This window comes from Cynocephalus volans, chromosome 6, assembly GCF_027409185.1.
Source record: "Cynocephalus volans isolate mCynVol1 chromosome 6, mCynVol1.pri, whole genome shotgun sequence".
Classification (NCBI taxonomy): Eukaryota; Metazoa; Chordata; class Mammalia; order Dermoptera; family Cynocephalidae; genus Cynocephalus; species Cynocephalus volans.
Window position 1 is genome coordinate 8452895 of NC_084465.1, and position 20398 is coordinate 8473292.

A 20398-nucleotide genomic window follows, 5' to 3' on the forward strand; every position below is an offset into this window, starting at 1 on the left:
TGGCAGATACATAAAGATTTTAGGTATAAAAACATCCTCCGTCCTTTCAACATTCATGCAAGGTGGAGGTGAGAGGGAGATGATACATAAAGATGTTAAGTATAAACTACCATCCTAGCCTAGGAGTTTATTCTAGTTGAGTGGTATATTCTGGTAAAACTATAATGTTGGCCAGACTGGGCTAAGAGCCTTGTGATCAAAATAGTCAATGTCCATGAGAATTAAGAGCCTGGAGAAATCAGGGAGGACTTGCAGAAGTGAAATTTTAGCTGGATTGTAAAGAATGCGTAGGAATCCCATCTAGAATGTGTACTGTTGAGAACACGCCTGGGATACGGATTCACTTGGCGTCCAAAGGACAGAGTAAAGCAGGCTGATTACACAATCTTTCAAAAAATCACCAGGAAAGTTCATCTCTCTGAAGTTCAAAAAAGATCTACTTCCCTGAATTTTGTTCCAGAAAAATAAGTCTCTATAAAATGACAACTGTACAGTGAAAAGTATTTCCTTCTTTGCCTCAGCTTTGGCTAGAACCAAAGCCAGTGCTCAGTCTAAATAGCCAGATCATTTTAGGTGCCTGTTCCTTCTACTCTCAGTTCTTTTAATGGTCTTTGATGTTTTATTTCTGTCCTAATATGCATTTGGTTGCTAGTGTCATCTGTTTGGCACTCCTGTGGTCCATAAAGGGACCAAAGCCATAAACTGGCTCCTACCGCAACCACTGAAGCCTCATCTGGGTCCACCACCTCTGGGGTTCCCTAGAACATGACTGATGATGTGTGCACCTCCACACTGGGACTTCCTTTCCAGGAGTGAACTGTCTGCCTGATTAAACAGCTCCCCAAAATGTAGTTCCACACTACCACATATGTATTTCATAGACCTTTGTTTTTGGCCGAAAGGGATCTTAGAGGCTAAGGCAACCCATTCACTTTACGGGTTATAAGACTGAGGCCCAGAGAATTGAAGTAACTTGCCTAAGGCCACACAGTTCATCAGTAAAAGAACCAGAACCTGTGGCCAAGGCTTCTCATTCCTAATCCAGCGCCTTCTACACAACCCTGGCTCACCCCCAGGGGCTCGTGTCCAGGCCGAGGACACTATTTTCTAAGGCATAACCTGAGGCAGAGGCTCAGTGTTAACAGACCGCTGCCCCCTGCCCCCTTTCCTGAGGTGAATTCTGGCTGATACTGGCTCCACTGACTACACTGCCATGCTTCCTCCATGAGGGCTCATTGAGGAGTTTCCATGACATCTCCCAGGGAGTGGAGTCCTGATGTTGGTGGCACCATTCCCGGGTACACACGTGAGCGGCAGCCGTACAGGTACCAAGTGCAGCAGAGCTGCAGTCAGAGGCAGCATCAGAAGAGCCAGCAGGGCAGGGACCAGCCATGTGAGAAGCCCAGCAGTATCACTTGTTGTGGGAAAGGCTTCTGGGATGCAAAGACCATGCTGACCCAGGAGAAGACCCACAGGGAGGAGGCTCTACCTAAGTGTCCCCAGCAATGGGGGCTGAGGCGTCTTGAGGGAACCAGCTCAGAAATGCCTGGTGACTGCACACTGGCTGTCACGAGTGTTCCTGGCAAGAAAGGCAGGACCCAACACCTTTAGGCCTCAGCTCATTTCTCTCCTTTTGTCTCCAGCAAGAGCGAGGGAAGGGGCTGCTGCTTGGAGCTGCCTCCCTGGGAAGGGGTTGAGGAGACCCTGCCCTCATCCCCACTGTGGGGTCATTTCCTTACTGGGTGGAAGCCAGTTAGGCAGTTCTGCCTGCACCGACTTCTTGGTCCTAAACCCAAAGCATTGTTCCATATGCCGTGGCTGCCATGCTTACCTTAATGTCTTTCTAAAGACATATAAGACTGAGTCTTCTCAACCAGAGAGATTTGGTTGTCCTGCAGTTTACAAACCTTTGCTAAGGTCCTGTCAGAGAGGCTGCATCCAGGATATGGAGCTGTTAGGGCTTGCTGAGCAGGGCTCCAGAAGGGATTCTAAGAACTGATCCCTAGTGACCAGTCTGGCATAGTAGCTTATACTACTGATGGATGTTTTTTCCTTGAAAACCTGGCCTTTTCAATCCCAGTAAACCAAATGAGACAATGAATGTGAAAGCACTTTGTAAACTATGATGTGCTAAATAAAAGGCAGCCAAGCACTTAATTACAACTCTCACTAAATGTTTACATCTTATCTCTACCTTCTCCTAACTCACAGACAAAACCAATTTAGCTCACTTTCAAGGATCGAAGAGAAAAAGCAAAAGACAAAACCAAAGGTGAACACACACTTCTCTGCCCATCTCTGTCTTTGGCCCTGTCCCCTCTTGACAGAAGGAAGATCTACACTTAGCTTTGATCGCCTTCTCCAATCTCCCTGTTCTTGCTTAGGGGCTTCCAGGATAGACGCATGTGTTGAAATATTTTATTGATAGCAAAAGGTTAAGAATCAAACATAGTATTTGCACATCTTTGAAACCAGAGGAAAAAATGTCGCTGGGCCAGTCACCCTTAGTGTTCTTAGGCTAAGCAGACACTTAAGTGAGAGAACCAGCCCACCTTGGCACTGTCCTGATAGGTATTTAGCACCCTAAGAACACACCCTTTGCAGGAGGGAGAGGCAAAGGTCTGGAGTGAGGTCACACTCGCTAAGGTACCTGGCCAGGATGGGGGCTGAGTCCCCCTCTATGGCTATTGAAATCACACTGTCAGTTCTAATGCTGGTTACTGGGAACATCAGACCCAGGCATCAGTCGTCAGGGAGAGGGAGGGAGAGAGAAATGCCAGGGCGCTACCACCATTACAGGTAGGGAAGGGGTGGAGGCCACGGCTAGGACTCTGGCCAAAGGGCAAGTGCTTGCCCCTACTACCCCCAGTGCCCTTCAGCTTATGTTCTTGTGAGGCAAAAATAGGAAGCAGCTCCAACAAGGAGGTCCCCAGGCTCTGGGGTCTGAACACAGTTAGCCTGGCAAAGCAAAACAGAAGCCAGCCTGGGCAATGGGTAGTAAGGACACTCACCATGTTTCCACCGGGGGTGCTGAGCAAAAAGGTCAGTATTCTTTCTTCTCTGCCTTTAGCTGAGAGAGGGGAGCTGGAACATGCACGCACCCATCGAGAAACCTGGGTCAGGCAAATACCTATGGTAAATAGCATTTTCAGTTGCCCTGCACCGAGGGGATCCACTTTCTGTCTATCTGAGGAAGGCATTGATGGCATCCGAGCACACTGATATGGAGAGGGCAGGGTGCTTCCTCACCCGGCTTCCCGGCCAGCTCCTAGAACTGCTCCCACAGACACCTTCACGCACGCTGCTCACAGGACTGGCCACTTGCTCTGAGGGTTTCTTAGAGGACGGAAGATGCTGGGAAGGGAATTTGCTGAAACATCACCTCAGTATGGAATGGGTGGGAGCTATAACCCCACTTTAAAAGGCCCTGCTCTCTTCCATTCCACCTATTCACACCCACAGCACTTGATCTGGGGCAAATTCCTGAACTCCCATAGAAACTTCTGCGAATGGGAGAGGGAGGCCTGTGCTCCATCTTGGCCATGTGGATAGTAACACCTCGCAGAGCTCCAGCTCTAAAGGCCTCTGGTAGCCCTCAGACTTCCAGGCCGACAGGGCTGGGAGACACTTCCACGAGTTAAAGGCAGAAAGTGAGACAGGAATTCCTAACTAGAGCTGAACAAGATAGAAAAGCAATGTCGCCAAGGCTAAGTACTAAGGGTGGGTGACGCCATGGGCATCTGAGATATGTTGAGGTGCTGGATGCCAGCATATCAGGAGCTTCCGGCACCTTCTGGGAAGGGGAAGTGGGCAGACTACTGGTTAAGGGGACCAACCACATGGACTTGCAGCACAGAGCAGGGAACCGGCTGCAGATGAGGAGCAAGCAAGGTCCAGATGGAGCACCACATCCTGCCATGTAAAATGAGGGCAAGGCAGGGCAGAGAAGCCCCTCCAACATTCCTTACTTCCCACTGTGGTTAAGGAAGGCAGAGCCTAGACAAAATCATCCCCATCCGGACAAGTAGTCTACTGAGCCTGACAAGACAAGGCTGCCTCTGGAAGGAAAAGTGCTCTACTTTAGGTTGAAAAGGAAGCTGGGGCCAGGGGATTGGGCACCTCAGAAGTAGTGCCGGAAGCCCTTCTGTGCCTTGAGGGTCGTGGTTCTTAAAGTGGAGAGCACTGAGGAAGTTCCTGGGAGAGAGCTTGTTAAAAACAGCCAATCACTGAGCCCTAGCCTGGGGGATTTAATTCCGCATGTCTGGAGTGGAGAATATTTAAAAAGCAGCCCTACCTATTCGATGCAGAGGGTCCCCAGCGCAATTTGGAGAAGAGTGGACTACACTGTCATGTGGATGGTACATCTGGAGAACACCTCTTCCCAAAATAAGGACTTTAGTGGCAAAATTCATGCCTGTCCTCCTAAGGACAAGGACAGGGGCTGAGGCAGCTGAGTCCACACTATGCGGGCTGAGATCTTTGTATCAAGGAGCTCGAGGCTCTCACTCACTAATCCTATGGCAGACGGGAACCAGCAGGCAGTTTTGGATTCTCTGCTGCCACTTCGTGAAGAGGGAAAAACTGGGGCGCAGAATGAGGAAGGGATTAATCATGGTTAAACCACTTTCTGCAGCAGAGCCAGGGCTGAATCCAGGCCTCCTAGCTCCAGACTTGGTGCCGTCCACTGCTTAGGAAAGTGGGCTTGGCATGAAGCAGGGCAAAGACATGTGCTCCAGGGCAGGGACCATGAGACTCCCTTCCAGGAAAAGGAAGTATCCCCCCGTTCGGGAGCTGCAGGAAGACAACCTTTCTTGGGTGGGCTGCTTTGTGCAGCGTTTTTGTTTCATCCTAGAGGAAGCCTCAGGAGGAGGCAGAGATATTCTCAGATGTGACTTCCCCACCTGATGGAGGCCTCCCTGCTTCTGCTGCAGGAGCCAGATGAGAGGTCACAGAACAATCATTCCCAGGAGCTTTCAAGCCAGGCCAGCTGTCCCTGGAACATGGTCATCCTCTCCCCCTAACAAAGTGGCCTTTCCCCCTGGCCACTCAGGGACATCCAGAGGGCTGGGGTGCTCCGTTAAGCTCCTACCTCCAACAGTCTCCCACCTTAGAAAAGTCCTCTTGCCACCAGAACATGGGGTGAAATCTTTCAAGATGAGATTATTTCTGCAGCCCCTTAAGAATGAGCTGGAGATGGAAGCTTTCTGGCAGATTCAGTGCAGTGAGGCATGCTGTGCTAAGAGGGCACCAGTGAGGAGCTGTTGCCTCCTAGTTCCCCTGTCCCCTGGGACGCAGGCTTCCACTGTCTTGTCACTGCCCAGTCCCTGTGCTTAGAGTGCATCTCTACCCACCAAAGGAAGATTCCAGGGCAGCCTAGACTCTGCAGGTATCTCCATGATCACAGGGCAGGGCCCCATGGGGGTCTCCAAGGAAGTCCCAAGGACTCCTCTCCCTCAGGACAGCTTGGGGGCCTCACGGCTGGGGCAGGGGTATAGGAATCTCTTGGGAGGCTCCATGATGCCATCCCTGGAGGGCGGGATGGCCAGCTCCTGGGTCACGGACCCCTCCGTGTACAGTGTGCCCATCTCCTCCTTCCTGAGTGCCACACCTGTGTGGGAGGAAAGTGAACTACCATTAGGTCAATCAAACGATGACCACCTTCCCACACCCAGCTTCATAACAAGGACTGTTTGGTGAAGAAAACATGGCAGAATAGCCTGGAGATGGAACTAGGACCGCCCTCTGCAGTCCTATCTTTCCTACTCTGCTTATTCTTTTACCCTAGGACAGGGGATCCCAGCCGAGGATGATTTTGCCCCCTTGGGAACATTTGGCAATGTATGGAGATGTTTCTGCTTGTCACACCTGGGGAGTGCTACTGGTATACAGCAGGCATCTAATGGGATGGGGTCAAGGGTGTTGCTAAAGTTCCTACTATGCACAGAGGGGCATGCACAACAAGTAATTATAAGGCCCCAATGTCAACAGTGCCGAGGCCGAGGAGCCCTGCCCGGGAAGGAGGGCACTGCCTTACGAAGTCTGGGGGTGCTCTCCATCTGCTCCCCCATGTGCACTAGACCCACGCTTGCCCAGTGTGCACAAGGGCGCACCCAATGTCATATCCCTTCCCTCCCCCCCCCAAAGGGCTGGACACCAAGAACAGCTCACTCAACCATGCTCGGGTGACAAACTCACCGAACCTTCCCTCTTGACTGTCTTTTAGATGATGGGTCTCTTTTCCTGCCCCCACCTGCCCACTGTGACTCCAGGGCCACCCTGCTTCCTCCAGAGCCTCTGTCAATCCCAAGACCCCATCCCACTGCTGGTGGCCACAGACTCAGAGGTAAAAAATGAGAGCAGAAGCAGCAGGAGGGAGCAGAAGCAGCAGGAAGGAGACCAGTGTGAAGATATCAAAAAAGAGAAACCACTGCTCTGTCCCTGATAAGCAAACATGAACAGCCTGCAGAACCCAACGACTAGCATGGTTTCTTTGGTTTTCAGTGCTACTTGAAAAGAGAAAAGTTTCTTGCTTATGGCTCAGTTACTTGCCCTCCTTTATAATATACCTTCCCCCTCAAGCCTAGTCCCTGACAAGCCCTCCCATCCTGCAAGGCTGTTCACTCTCCCCCATTCTGTGTGATTCTGTGCCTGAAACACCCACCTCCTCATCCCATCTCACCCTTCACACCTATGCTGACCTGTGCTGACCTCTTCCCTCTTGCAAAGCTCTGCATGGTCCAGAGTTGACACAGCCCCTCTTAGAAGGTGGTAACACTGCCCTGACCTGTCCAGTCCTTTAGTTATTTGCAGTTGTGACCTTAACCTTTAACTAGTACCATTTGCACTACTTGCTAGACACTAAGTGCTTTGCATGTATTAACTCATTTGATGAAAAACCAAAGCACAGCCAAGGCCATATAGCTGGTTAGGTGGCAGAGCAAGAACTGGAACCTGGGCAGTCCAGCTCCAGGTGTTCTTGCTCTTAGCACAAGCCGTGCTGCCTAGAGTGTGCTGTTTTATCTCCAGCTGGATCATGAGCTCCCAGAGGGCAGCATCATGTCTCAAGTCCCCACTGGCCTAGCATATGGTTGGGCACACTACGGACACCCCACAGGCCTGCAGAGCAAGCCTATTCTGCTGGCTGACTTGCTCAGACCTCTGGCTCAGCATGGGACTGGGGAGAGAAGATTCTATTGCTTTGTTTTCCTACATCCAGGGACTCTGCCATGTGTCTTACTTGTGTGGGAGCGGGCTGGCACCTGGGCACAGGCATACACGTGGCTAAACCGCCGGCCTGAGGAGGTTAGGTACCAGTGCTGGATGGCGGGCTGGGGGTTGTACTCTGTGACAGCTACGCCATTCACTGCTGTCATCATGAGCATGTTGAGCACCTCATTGGAGAGCTTGGTCCTCTCATCGGTCCTGATCCGGTTCATAGCCTTGAACCCTCGTCCACAGCAGGAGGTGGAGATGGGCACACAGACCACCACAGCCAGGAGCTTGCTCAGCAGGGGGAAGCGGTAGTGCTGGGCCAGGGCGTTCTTGCACAGCATGGAGAATGGCAGGTGCTGGGCGATGGCTTTCAGGCCCAGCCACTCCTGCAGCAGGGCTTCCTCACTGTATCCCGAGGGGAGGGAGAGCTCAAAATACCTGGCGAGGGTGAGAATATCATCATTCCCAAAACTGCGAAGTTCAATCCCACTTGGCCAGGCCACGGTGTCAAACACCTCCATGTTCCTGAGCTGCGGAGGACGGGCCATGTCAAACCTCTGCTGCAGGTACTCGATGCCTGTCAGGATCACTCTCTCCCTGTCTGCCTGGAACCGCTGTTCTGCCATCTCCATTCTCTCCAAGAAGATGCCATGGAGCTGCCCATCCTTGAAGCTAGCATTGAACTCTTCCTCTTTGGGCCCTGCCTGGTAGCGGAGGGTCTCCAGTGCAACGTAGGCCCGTGCCAGCGTGGAGGTCACCTCTGTGATCAGCACGATCTCCTTCTGGCACACCTCAGACAAAGGCCTATAGATGCTCAGGAAATCCAAAAGGAAGTGGCAGAACTTGATGAAATGGAAGCCCTTCATCAGCTTCAGCATGCCCTTGGCCCTGTGCCCACTCTGGCCACCTGCCTCTGCCACACTCTGGAGGTGCCTGGCCAGGGCAGGCCAGCTTGCGACGAGTGCGTTTAGCGTGCGTCTCTTACTGGCCACCCAGCTGATGGCATTCAGGTCCTTCAGACGGACAATCTCCTGCTCCAGAGCAGCTGCGCCTGCCTGTAGCTCATTCAGCCTTTTGTTTGATGACTGATAAAACTTGAAGACAGTTCGGATGTGCCGGTCACACTTTTTCACCAGGTCGATGCTCCCGCATGCGTCCACCACAGCCAGGTGCAGCCGGTGAGCCACACAGTGCACAGGCAGCAGCCGGGGGATGATCTCCTGGAACTTTTCCACAAGGCCACCTCTGCAGCTCAGTATGGCTGAGCCGTCGGTTCCCAGGCCCACCACCCAGCCTGGCTTCCGGAAAGGGATGTCCAGCTCATCCAGGGCAGAGATGATGGTCTCAAAGTATCCATCCACAGTCTCACTATAGAGAGGGGCCAGAGTGATATAGGACTCTTTCACCTCCATCTTCTTTAAGTAGCGGATGTAAATCCCCACGCATGACTGTTCGGTGGTGTCCGTGGAGCTGTCCAACAGCACACTCATGCAGGGGGATTTCCGGATATCGTCAAGGATCTCTTTCTTCAGAGTCTCGGAGATGTATTTGATGAACTGCGTGCATGCCGTGCGATTTCGGTATTTACCTAAAATCATGGTCCCAGTGCTCTGGAGGAGTTGCAGGATCTTCTCAAAGTCATTCAGGGGCCTCGAGTGGTACGCGATGGAGTAGGCAGCATTGAAAAAGTGTTCCATGTTTGCCATGAGGTCGCTGGAGATCTCTGGGACTAGGGCAGTCTGAGGGGTGTCTTCCTTGATTTCAACAGTGTTGACACAGAGCTTGTGTGCTTTGCTGACTTCGTGGTATTTTAAAGTCTCCACTTTAAAAGGCCCAGTATAACCTCTGACTAACCGAGATGATTTGTCGTGGAGATTAGGTCTTTCCTTACAAGCTGAGCAGAAGAGCTTGGTCTCTTTTGGGTCAATAACTAACCATGGGAACTGCCCAAACCATGACCTCTGAATTGAACGGGGTCTGTAAGTCCTCTTGAGTTTCCTAGGTCCATCTACTTCTATTTCACAAATGCTGGAACTGCAGTAGGCAGTACATGTCTCCACGGAAGGAGTTGGAAGTAGCGCAGATTCTACAGCCGAGGCTTGTGTGTCTCCCTCTCTTACTTCCACCATTTTCTTTTTCCCTGTGGAGAAAATTAAATTGTGCTTGGTTTTGCTATCCAGAACCCTACAGTCTTCTATCAGCTACAATACTCCCAAATTCACTGAGTACCCTGATGCAAAGCAGAGAAGACAGATGTGATCCATCTTCCTGAAGCTCATTAGTGGCTTCTAGTTAAAGCTTTCCCCATTATTACCTATGAAAGTCAACCCTGCTCTCCAGGTTGCTAATCCTTGTGGATCCTTTTGCCAGCCTCTCCCTCTCTGTCCACATAGCTACCCTGAGATCACTGACACCAGATGCTTAATGAACCACCCTGGGCCATAGACACTACTGGATAAACAGGTGGCTTTAATCCTCTTGTAAGACTCCACCAAGCAATGAGGTTAAACATTGTAAGTCTTCTTATGACCCTCAGGAAAGAAGGTACAGAAGTATACACAGCAGCTACTGGCCAAAAATTTGAGATATGCAAAACAAGTAATTCTCATAGGCCCATAGACCAACAGTGCTGTCACTGAACACCCAAGGAGGAGGTGTGGAGGGAGGGGAGCTCACAGGCCTACAGGTCACCTGGCTCCTCGTGTCCAGTGTCCCCTGTGTACTTCCTCCCATAGGCTCTGCCACAACTCCCTTCGGCACTCCTGCTCATCAAAGGACCTTATTTGTTCCGTACTATCCCAGTTTCGCAGACTATTCTACACTCTGAGGGCAGGGTTAGTTTCTCATTCATCTCTGTCCACCCAGGGCCTGGTGCACAATAAGCCCAGGAGAGGCATGGCTGAGCTAACATCATGAGATTCTCCACAGCTCCACGGGCTCCTCCATGTGCCCTTCAAAACTCAGTAGTTTGAGACTCACCTGAAGGATGACCTTTCCCCCACTTTGGCCCACTTGGGTCCTTGATCCAGGGTGCAGCTCTCCGTTCCAGTTTTGAGATCAAGTCTGGTTTGGCGGCAGCAGGCCCTGTCACAGGGACGAAGAGTCAGGCTAATATCACTGCTGTAGACCACTGAGTGGCCCGCCTCAAGCTAGACCTGAACCCTGAGATATGCAGGGATGCCTCTGGGCTCTGTCCTTGCTAAAGCCTAGTGAGCCAGGGGCAGGCTGAGGGCATCCCCACCCAGAATGCCAAAGAGGTGGCCAGGGGAAGGCTCCTCCTTCCCCAGGATGGAGCCCCTCCTCGGCTCCATGGGCCAGCCACGGGAGCCACGGGAGCCACGAGCCAGCAAAACACACTTGCAGGGCGGGGAGGGTGAAAACAGGAAGAAACACGGTGGATAAAACAGGAGAGAGAAGGCAGGAATGAAAAAGAAGCCACATGAGATGTGGAAGTTGCCACCCACAACTGTCCCCTGTGTGCGCCCCTCATCACATCCACAGCTGGCCTTTGTGCAGGGGGCCAACTACATGGGTTATTTGAAGGGACACTTGGAAGACCCCTTGAAGATGTCAAACACTTGCAATGGAACATGAACTCTGACTAAAAGATATTAGTGTCTTTGGATTAAGCACTGGTCTTTGCTCAAAATATATATATTGTTCAGTGATATGCAAATAAATTGCCTCTTTTATTTAAAATAAAAAGGATTACTACTTATCTGCTTATATGCTTCTGTGTGTGTGTATGTAAATGTGTGTATAACCTTCCTTTGGAAGGACTACAAGCAACTGGGAACTGTGGGTATTTCTGAGGAGGAACTGAAAGACAAGATGAAAAAGAGATTATTTCTCACTGTTCATCTTTTGGATCACTTGAGTATGTTCATATTTACTATATACGTTATGTGTGTGTGCATCTACATATTTACGACTAATAAAAATATAAATAAGTAAATTATTAAAGTGTGGCAGATTGAACATAAATCCTTCTTAAAACATCTCTAAAATGAGAGCATAGTTATAATAAGACAGAAATGCTAATACATTTTTGGAAGAAGGAAAAGAGATAACGCTTGAGAAGAGCTAACAGAGCCGAACACCAAATGCCGCAGAAGGGCAACAAGAAGCAGCTGGTTTGCACCAGGTGTGGGAGAAGGTGGCAGGTGAGGAAGGGTGGCTGGGGACTGGCTCAGAGTCTGCAGAGAGACCTGCTCTAGCCCAGGTCCTCTCACCTGTGCTGGGAGACCAGGAAACATCCCCCATCTCACCAAAGAGGAGGGCAGAGATTCAGTCTACAGACAGACTTACCCACAAAGGCTCCAGAGCCTGGGACCCTGGGCAGAGGGGAAGGGAGAAAAGCAGGGCACTAGAATCAGAGCGAGGACATGGAGTCTGTAGACGGAGGGATGAGGACGCTGACTCGGCTCCAGCAGCGCTGGCCTGGCTCAGTCCCTCCAAGCAGGAGATGGGAAGAGTTTTCTTTGGAGAAACAGAATTGTCCCTTCCTCTCCCCCTCAGAGACCTATGAATACTGACTTCTCAAAATCTTTTTTTTAGACTTTTCTCTGCAGACAGAGGGTACTTCAATGAGATATTGGCCTTACAGCTGATCACACCACAGCAAAACCCACCCCTTGCTGAGTGCCAGCTAGCCACAGAGCTCCCAGTCAGTTTTTAAGGCTTCACTTTTAAATAGGAATGAACCTAGAGATACTTAAGAAAAGCCTCTAACATGAAAGAGAGAAACCAAGTAGGAAAAATGATTGGAAGAATTAGATATTGCAGGGAGCAAAACAAAACTTCAAAACATAGAGAATTAGGACCCAGAGAGAAAAGTCATGATAGCCATCCAGGAAAGGAGCTTGGAAACTGAAAAACCCAATAGAATAAAATATAAATAAACAGAATTTTTATCAGATAAAATTGAGGAAATCTCCAAGAAAGTAGTACCAAACACAGAAGTAGAAAACAGGAGAAAAAGAAACAAAGGAACAAAAAACCAGAGGTTCAATCCAGAAGTCCAACATCTAACTAATAGGAGTTTCTGAAAGAAAGAAAAGAGAAAATAGGACGAAATTGTAGAAAAAATAATATAAGAACATTTCCCTAACCTGGAAAATATGTTTCTACATGGAAGGGAAGCACCAGATACCCGGAACAAAAGATAGGAAAACACCCACATCATGAAATACCATTAAAAATTTCAGAACACTGAAACAGATTTTAAAAGCTTTGGAGTAGGAAAAATAGGTTATATTTAAAGATTTAGGAATAAAAAAGGCATTAGACTTCTCAACAGCACTGGTAAAACCTAAAAGAGCATGCTTTCAAAATGCTGAGGAAAATTATTTCCAACCTAGAATTCTATGTCCAAGCAAGTTGTCAATGAATTGTGAGAGTAGAACGTGGGCATTTTCAGATACGCAGTCTTAAAAAAAAGTCCTCCCATGTACCCTTTCTTAGCGAGCTACTGGAAGATGGACTCCAACGAAATGAAGATATAAACCATGAAAGAAGAAGAGAGAGCCAGGAATGGGGGAGAGACAAAGGAGAGCCCAAGGCCACAGCTATGTGGCAGGGCTACAGAGTGACCAGTGCAGACAGGGCAGAGGGAGGGGGGCCCAATGAGGGAGGCCTCCAGAAAAAGCATGAAACTGACAGATCACAGCATGTTTGACCACGTGGAAGAGACTCTTCAGAGGAGTTTTATAATTCCACTGGAGAGTGTGATGAGAGTACAGAAAATCAGCAAAATGAAAAATAAAAAAAAATTCCAATTCCAGGAAAAAAGTCCTACAACAAAGGAAATATCATCATAATATACCACTTTGCTCGGCAGTAAATAATACATAATCATAATTAGACAAATAATTTACATTGAGTTAACCAAAAAAGTGTGATATACCTGTTCTGAGAGGATGGAGAGAAGAGAAGTGGGGGTCTGGGTGGTGTAAGAGGGCCATATCTCCATCTTCCACAGTAGGAATCAATAGATAGTATCTAAAACCAATAAATCAGGAAGAGCAATAAACATATGCACAGGATATTAAGTGTGATTCTGCTTGCCTGTTTTGGTTGAAGGCCCCAAAATTAGGAGCCAACTATCCCACATTCCAAAGCTAGACTCCTGAAGCATGACTTAGAAAGAGTCATGTGGCTGAAACATCAGTGCTGCAACCCCAGCCCTCACCCACTAAGAGGGAGTCATAGAGCTGAAATGGAAGAGGTCAGGAAGTCAGGTATTAGAGATGTTTCTGGAAAGAGTTGACAAGAACATTGTGAGCATTGGGTGAGGTGGGCTTTTTCCCCAACCTTAAGCCTAATGGGACCACATCCTAACCCATGTCCCCCACAGCTCTGGGGTGAGTCATGAGTACAGGCCAGGAAAAGAGTTAAGGCAGAAACTGACTGACGGGCCATGTTGGGAATAGCCTATACTCCCAAGGTGTGTCAGAGCAAAGGATATACACACGTTTTCCATGGGCCATGCTTGGGCTATGTAAGAGGCCTGGGGCCATCTTAAAGGGACTGCTAGGGACAGCTGCTTATTGGTGTGATGCTCCCCCAGGAAGGAGAAGGGCAGACTGCCAAAGAAGACATTGACCCACATCAAGGAGTTACAAGTGGGAGGCCTCCAGTGACTGGGATGGGGGGGCTCTGCAGAACCCACAAACACATCCAAGAGTCAGCTTTAAACTATCACAGATATAAGCAGTTGGTAGCAGATTATGTGGACGCCAGGAAAAACCTTTCTTGAACCTCTCCTACGCAATCAACCACCCACCCACCACCCCATTCCCATTCAGGATGCGTCAGAAATCCTGGGACAAGCTGGGGGGTAGGAGGAGAAGAGCCCCTTTCTTCCTACTGCATGATTCCAGATTCTAGACCTCAAGCAGGCTGAAGCAGGAAAGGCAAGAAACTAACCTCAAAGGAAGTCTGGATTTTTCACGACTACACAAGGACTGAACTTCTGTTCCTAATTTTTCCTTTCTGGTAAATTTTTGATATAAATTCAAACTTACAGAAAAGTTTGAATGATAATACAAGAAATTCCAGTCATTTACATGCTGTCTCATTTCTTTTACTGTGCTAATGAGCTCTCCTGCACACTCTCTGTGTATGTGTGATATATATGTCACACACACATATATATTTTTCTTTTTTTTTTTTTTTTTAAAGATGACCGGTAAGGGGATCTTAACCCTTGACTTGGTGTTGTCAGCACCACGCTCTCCCAAGTGAGCGAACCGGCCATCCCTATATAGGATCCGAACCCAGTGCCTTGGTGTTCTCAGCACCACACTCTCCCGAGTGAGCCACGAGCCAGCCCCATATATATTTTTCTGAACCACTGGAGAGTAAATTGTTTCATACCCCTTTATGCTTAAACATTTCTGTGTGTCTTACCCAAGCAAAAGGACCCTCCCCCTTGCCTAATCCCTCCCCTTAGGGTACACATAGAATCTGAACATGATGAGATGTGTCACTCCTGTGATCATGTGACGCTGCATGGCAATGGGAGGTTCTCTGGGTTGACGTGACCTAATCCCATGAGCCCTTTAAAAGCAGAGTCTGCTCCGGCTGGCAGCAGAAGGGGAAATCAGAGCTTCAAAGCACAAGACGATTCTACATGATTCCACGCACCGTTGCTGGCCTAAGGATGAAGGAGGCCACGTGGAAAGAACCTCTGAGCAGCCTCCAGGGGCTGCGAGTGAGCCTAGTCAACAGCCAGCATGACAGAGGGACCTCAGTTCTGCCAACAACCTAGAAGGGCTTAGGGCGATTCTTCCCCAGCGCCTCCAGGTAAGAGCCCCCTGGCTGACACCTTGATCTTGGCCGTGTGAGACCATAAGCAGAGAACCCAGTCGAAAACAGCTGGACATCCGACCTACAGAACTGTGAGATGGATAACAAATGAGTTTGTGGAGATTTGTTATGTGGCAACAGAAAACAAATACGTCTTGTACAACCAAAGTATATGATCAAAAACAGAAAATCCACATCTACAGCTAAATTTGACTTTCCCCCAAATGTCCTTTATAACTATCTATATCTATTTTTGCCAATCCAGCATCTAAAGCAGCATAGTGAATGGTTGTCACACCTCTTTAATCTCCTTTAATTGAGACACTTTGTCAGCCTTTCTTTGTCTTTTTTAAAGAGTATAGCTCTGGACATTTTGCTCATTGAAATTAGACCATGAATGTGACTGAAAAGTGCCTTGAGGATTTTCTGTTATCGGGAGTGTGACAAGAAAGAGTGTCATGTCCTGCCCTGGATTCTACCCCGAGGGTGAGAAGAAAGGCCCAGGGAGCTGCCATGCACCAGTCATGACCGAGGGAATGAAGCTGCTTTATGAGCACGTCCTACTGAAGGCCATTCTGTCAAAGATAATGTCCACATGTATTATCCAGAAATAATGAGGCAAATTACTGGAAAAACAGCTAAAAGATTTGGGGAGGAGGACTTGGCAATAGAGAAAGGTGGGACGGGGGACTGTCATCTTTCATGCCTCTTACTAGAACTACTTTGACAAAAAATGTAAAAGAAAAGCATTTTTAAAGAATAATAGAAAACAAAAGCAGAGTAAACATTCCTGCATCTGTTTGCCTCTGTTTATATTCTCCTTGGGGACTGTCCACATTCGATTGCTGCTGGCACCACCACCCTGGCCCCAGGAGTACTCTTTGAAGCTGTGGCCTAAGTGTTACCAAACCTTTTCTTTTTGTTCCCTTCAGAACAAGTACAACAGAAGCAAATGTTCACAGACTCTTCTCTGACCGAGGGACATAACTACAGCAAGTGCGTGTGCACACACACACTACCAGCCTCGGACTGTGACCGTCCATAAATGGTTTGGCTACCAAAGTACAGATTTCTTTTTTTTGTTTTGTTTTTTAAGAGATGACCGGTAAGGGCCGGCCCGTGGCTCACTCGGGAGAGTGCGGTGCTGATAACACCAAGGCCCCGGGTTCGGATCCCATATACGGATGGCCGGTTCGCTCACTGGCTGAGTGTGGTGCTGACAACACCAAGTCAAGGGTTAAGATCCCCTTACCGGTCATCTCTTTTTTTTTTTTTTTTTTTTTTAAAGATGACCGGTAAGGGGATCTTAACCCTTGACTTAGTGTTGTCAGCACCACGCTCTCCCAAGTAAGCCACGGGCCATCCCTATATAGGGATCCGAACCCATGGCCTTGGTGTTATCAGTACCACACTCTCCCGAGTGAGCCACGGGCCGGCCCTCAAAGTACAGATTTCTAATCCTTCGGGCTAACTTCGTGCCAAGGCTGGCAGGCCCTATCCTGTGAATCAGGTCTGAAAAGGCTCTTCGGCCCCTCACCTGGTTCTTCCCTCTCTAGCTGCCAGCTGCTCCCACATACAGGCTAGTGTCACATCGCCTGTCAGAGAGAAGCTGGCCTCCTAGACACATCTGAGCAATTCTAACTCTCCCGCTCATCTCCTTTAAGGCCTTCCCACTGTTTTGGTTTCCACTCAGTGACACAACTTCTTCCCCCAGCTGTGTGAGGTCTGGTTGTGGTAAGGACCTCTCCTGTAGACAAGACACTGCCCACCTGAAGAGAGTGACCCGGCCATGTAGCGTACAATGACACCTTTACTAATGAAATCAAGGGCTACCCACATAGGCCTTAGTTGGCCTGTCTGCTTCTGTTACAGACAAATAGTAGTTTCTTAATAGTGGAATATAATTGAGATTTCTGGATACTTTTTTAGGGGAAGCAAGAGATCTCATCAAATATGGTGGAAGTGTGAAGCCAGAGTTTAAAGAATGGGAATAAAAGAATAGTTGGAAACTCTGCAGAGTGATAAATAAAACATTTTTAAATGAACAAGTCCACAAAAGTAAAGACTGAAACAAGAAAACACTAAAAATAAAACAAAAACCTCTTCTTTCCTCCATAGTCAAGATGACTGTCCTCTACAAGTTCAGCGCTGTGGATAAGGCAGCTGGGGAGGCCAAGGCAGATGTGACAAGTGAGTGGCTGTCACCCGGAAACCTACATCTGTCCAGAGGCTTCAGTCTATGCAGTATAACTGCCAGACGGTTGACAGAAATTAATATTAAATTCAACTGCATCAAATTGAGACTGTCTTCTTAAAAACAGAGACAATAACTAGAAGATCTAAAAGAACAAACCTTTTCAGATTTTTTTTTCAGTTGTAATTCTGTAATTGTATTTTCAGTTGTGAACTCTGAAAAGAGGACATGGGAGAATTAGCTGCATTTCCTCAAGTGATGAGAGCAAAAGGATATCGTGGCACAACTGAGCTGCGACGTAGCATGATGTCCTCCAGACCACAAGGACCCACGCCCTGTGCTGAGCCGAAGCCAACATAGCCTGATCAGCCCCAGACAGTCCATGCTCTTTTCCCATCTCATCCTCACAGAGGGGAGAGAACTAACAGTGACCTATGGAGAAGGACCTAAAGAGCCAGAGCAAACTACTAACTGCCAAGCAGCAGGGACTGTGGACTAAGAGGGACAGGAAGTGAAGACTCATTTTTTTTTTAATCTTATACTGTTTGAACTTTTAAATAATCTAATATTATACTTGGTGCTATTATTATTTTAATATCAACAACATGATGAGCATGAATCTTGAAATGAAAAGAGAGTAAATTGGTAATAAACATATGCAAAGCAGGAATTTTATCCGAGTCCAATGCATATTCAATGGACAGAATAGTAAGAATCAGTTTAGCCATTTACCAACTAAATTGCTCAGATCCTCAGGGCTGTTTTCTCATCTGAAAAATACCACTACCACTTGCTTACAGGACTGGTTGAGATTAGACAGAATATATGTAAGACACTCAACACAGGACCAGCACTCAGCAGATGCTCAGTCAAAAGCAAAAGCCACTGTAATTATTATTTCCAGACTTAAGAATTTTAAAAAACGACCAAAGAAAAACAGATGATTCCTACAACACCCAGTACAAGCAGATCATAGAGTTTCTTGAACACTAACATACAAGCAGGATTAAGAAATGGATGGGAGATTTTTCAAAAAGGATTTTCTTGGCTGCAAAAATTATGCCGGAGGTTTTCTTTTACAAAAACTGAGTTCACTTCAAGGAGTTCTATTTATAAAAAATTAAACAATAACGCAAAATAGTATTTGTTTTACATCTCTTAAAGCATTTGTCATGGGGGGTAACTCAAATATGTAAAACTGTTTAAATTGGGAGATAGTTAAAGAATAATAGCTGGAGACCTAATTAAAATAACTAATAGGAATCATACACAAGCAATTCAGTTTCTAGACTCCTGTAGCCATTTTAATTTCACAGACAACTGAAAAGGACGACCCCATTCTCCATAAAGCCTTACTGTTTGCTGCCTCCCACCCTTAAGCAAAATTAGTCCCCCTTACTCTGATATTTTCTGTGTATCCAAACCAAATTTAACCTAGGCTAAACTGTACCTTAACTTCCCCTCGTTAGCTAAGATTTTCCTACTTCCTAACTTATGCAAATTTTTTAAAAATGATAAGATGCTTAAATCGTGCTGTGTCAAAACACAAAATTTGAGAGAATAGTTAGCACATACTGCACTGTGGGAGAGGCCCATTGTCAATAGTGGTTCCCTGGTACTTTTGCTGTAATTGTCCACAGGGCAAACAGAGGGCAAACTGGGTTGCTAGTGAGGATTACTAAAGGAAAACCCAAGTTTTTGTAAGTGGGTTTGTATTTTTTCACAAATGAATTTCCCCCTCGGTCTCGTTCTCACTGCTTTTCAGCACAGCAGGACAGCAATGCTCTTTGAAGGTACACTAAGTTCAAGTGTCCTGGACCTAGCACCTGATTACAAAACCTCTGTTACCACAAAGTGAATAATTATTTATTTCTGAATGTTTGGGACCCATTTAAAAACGAGGACTAATGACAAAAATAAGTATATAGGTCAAGAATGTTTAGAAAATAATCCCAATCTTAGCTGCACTGGAAAGGGCAGTGTAAACAAGGGGATATGACATCAATTAACTCAAATATTCTTACTTATTCTGTACAAGTCATGACACAGGTTGTTCCTGGAATTCCTAAGTTAGGTACAGCAGCCTGTTCTGCAAAGTTTCCAATACAATATATGTTAGTAAAATAAAGAAATAAATAAAAGCTTTACAAGGTAAAGAGTTGTCTTCCATCTTGATGCTGAAGAACCTTGGGTGTCTGCCCAACAGAGTCAAAGAGAAGAAAAAGAAACAGATGCAGGCGATGAGAACACTATTCTAAAAAAGTCATAACCACTACCACCTTCGTAATTCTCCAAGGTCCAAACCTAGTGACACCTCTGCCGCAGGCTGCCCACCCTTGCTGGCACCTGGGAAGGATGAAGAAGACTTAGCCTTGAACTGCACAAAGGGCAGGGTCCACTTGGAGGCCCTTTGCCTCCCTGCCTTTGTCACACTGCCCCTCCTTCTGTCACGCCTAGATGCCCTTCCTCCCTCTAGTCCACCTGGTTTTAAACCCAGTTAAAACATTTCGAACTCTGTCAGCTTTTCCTGATCCCTCCCTCCAATGCCCAGCAAAGTCAAATCACTCTTCTTCAGTAGCCTCAGGGTACTCTTCCTGAAGCTCTCTTATGGGAGCTTGTATTATTTTATAGTTTCTCATCTAAATGTCTGTCTCTCTCACCAACCTGCTAGACACTTGAAAGCAGAGACCTTGGCTCATTCATGTTCATCTTGCACATAGTAGGTACATGATAAACATTTGGGGAGGATGGATGGGTGGATGGACAGGTGGGTAGATGAAGAGGTGGTAAAGTATAGTATCCCAAAGCAGGGAGAGCTCAGTACAAAAGATATCCCTCTCTGCCTATGTACAGGGAGGAGGCAGAAATGGGAAGATGATCACAAGCCACTGCTGCTGCTGTGAGTTTCCCAAGTCAAATGATGGTGGCAAATAAAAGTCTATATGTGTCTTTACCCAGGGATGCCAACAGCTCATAATTCATCCGCATCACATCTTGGTACAGCTCCTTCTGTCGCTTGTCTAGCATGCCCCACTCCTCCTGGGTGAAATACAATGCCACATCCTCAAACACCACTGGGAGCTCCTCAAACACCACTGGAACCTCCTCCAACAGCCCCTCTTCATAAGGGTCCTGCAACAAACAGCAGCAGTCACTCAGCATGCCCTTTGACTCAGACACCCG

General features: G+C 47.6%; 1 protein-coding gene across 1 annotated transcript in view; it reads right to left on the reverse strand.

Moving 5' to 3' along the window:
* Window positions 1–2413: 2413 nt before the first annotated feature.
* Window positions 2414–20398, reverse strand: part of ZNF862 (zinc finger protein 862) — a 28618-nt gene continuing 10633 nt past the window's right edge. Inside the window, exons 6-9 of the mRNA XM_063100983.1 lie at window positions 20170–20347; window positions 10192–10296; window positions 7238–9352; window positions 2414–5608 (exon numbers count right to left, since the gene is read on the reverse strand). Coding sequence (XP_062957053.1) covers window positions 5454–5608; window positions 7238–9352; window positions 10192–10296; window positions 20170–20347 — 2553 coding nt within the window. The 3' untranslated portion in view covers window positions 2414–5453. The remainder of the gene's footprint in view (window positions 5609–7237; window positions 9353–10191; window positions 10297–20169; window positions 20348–20398) is intronic.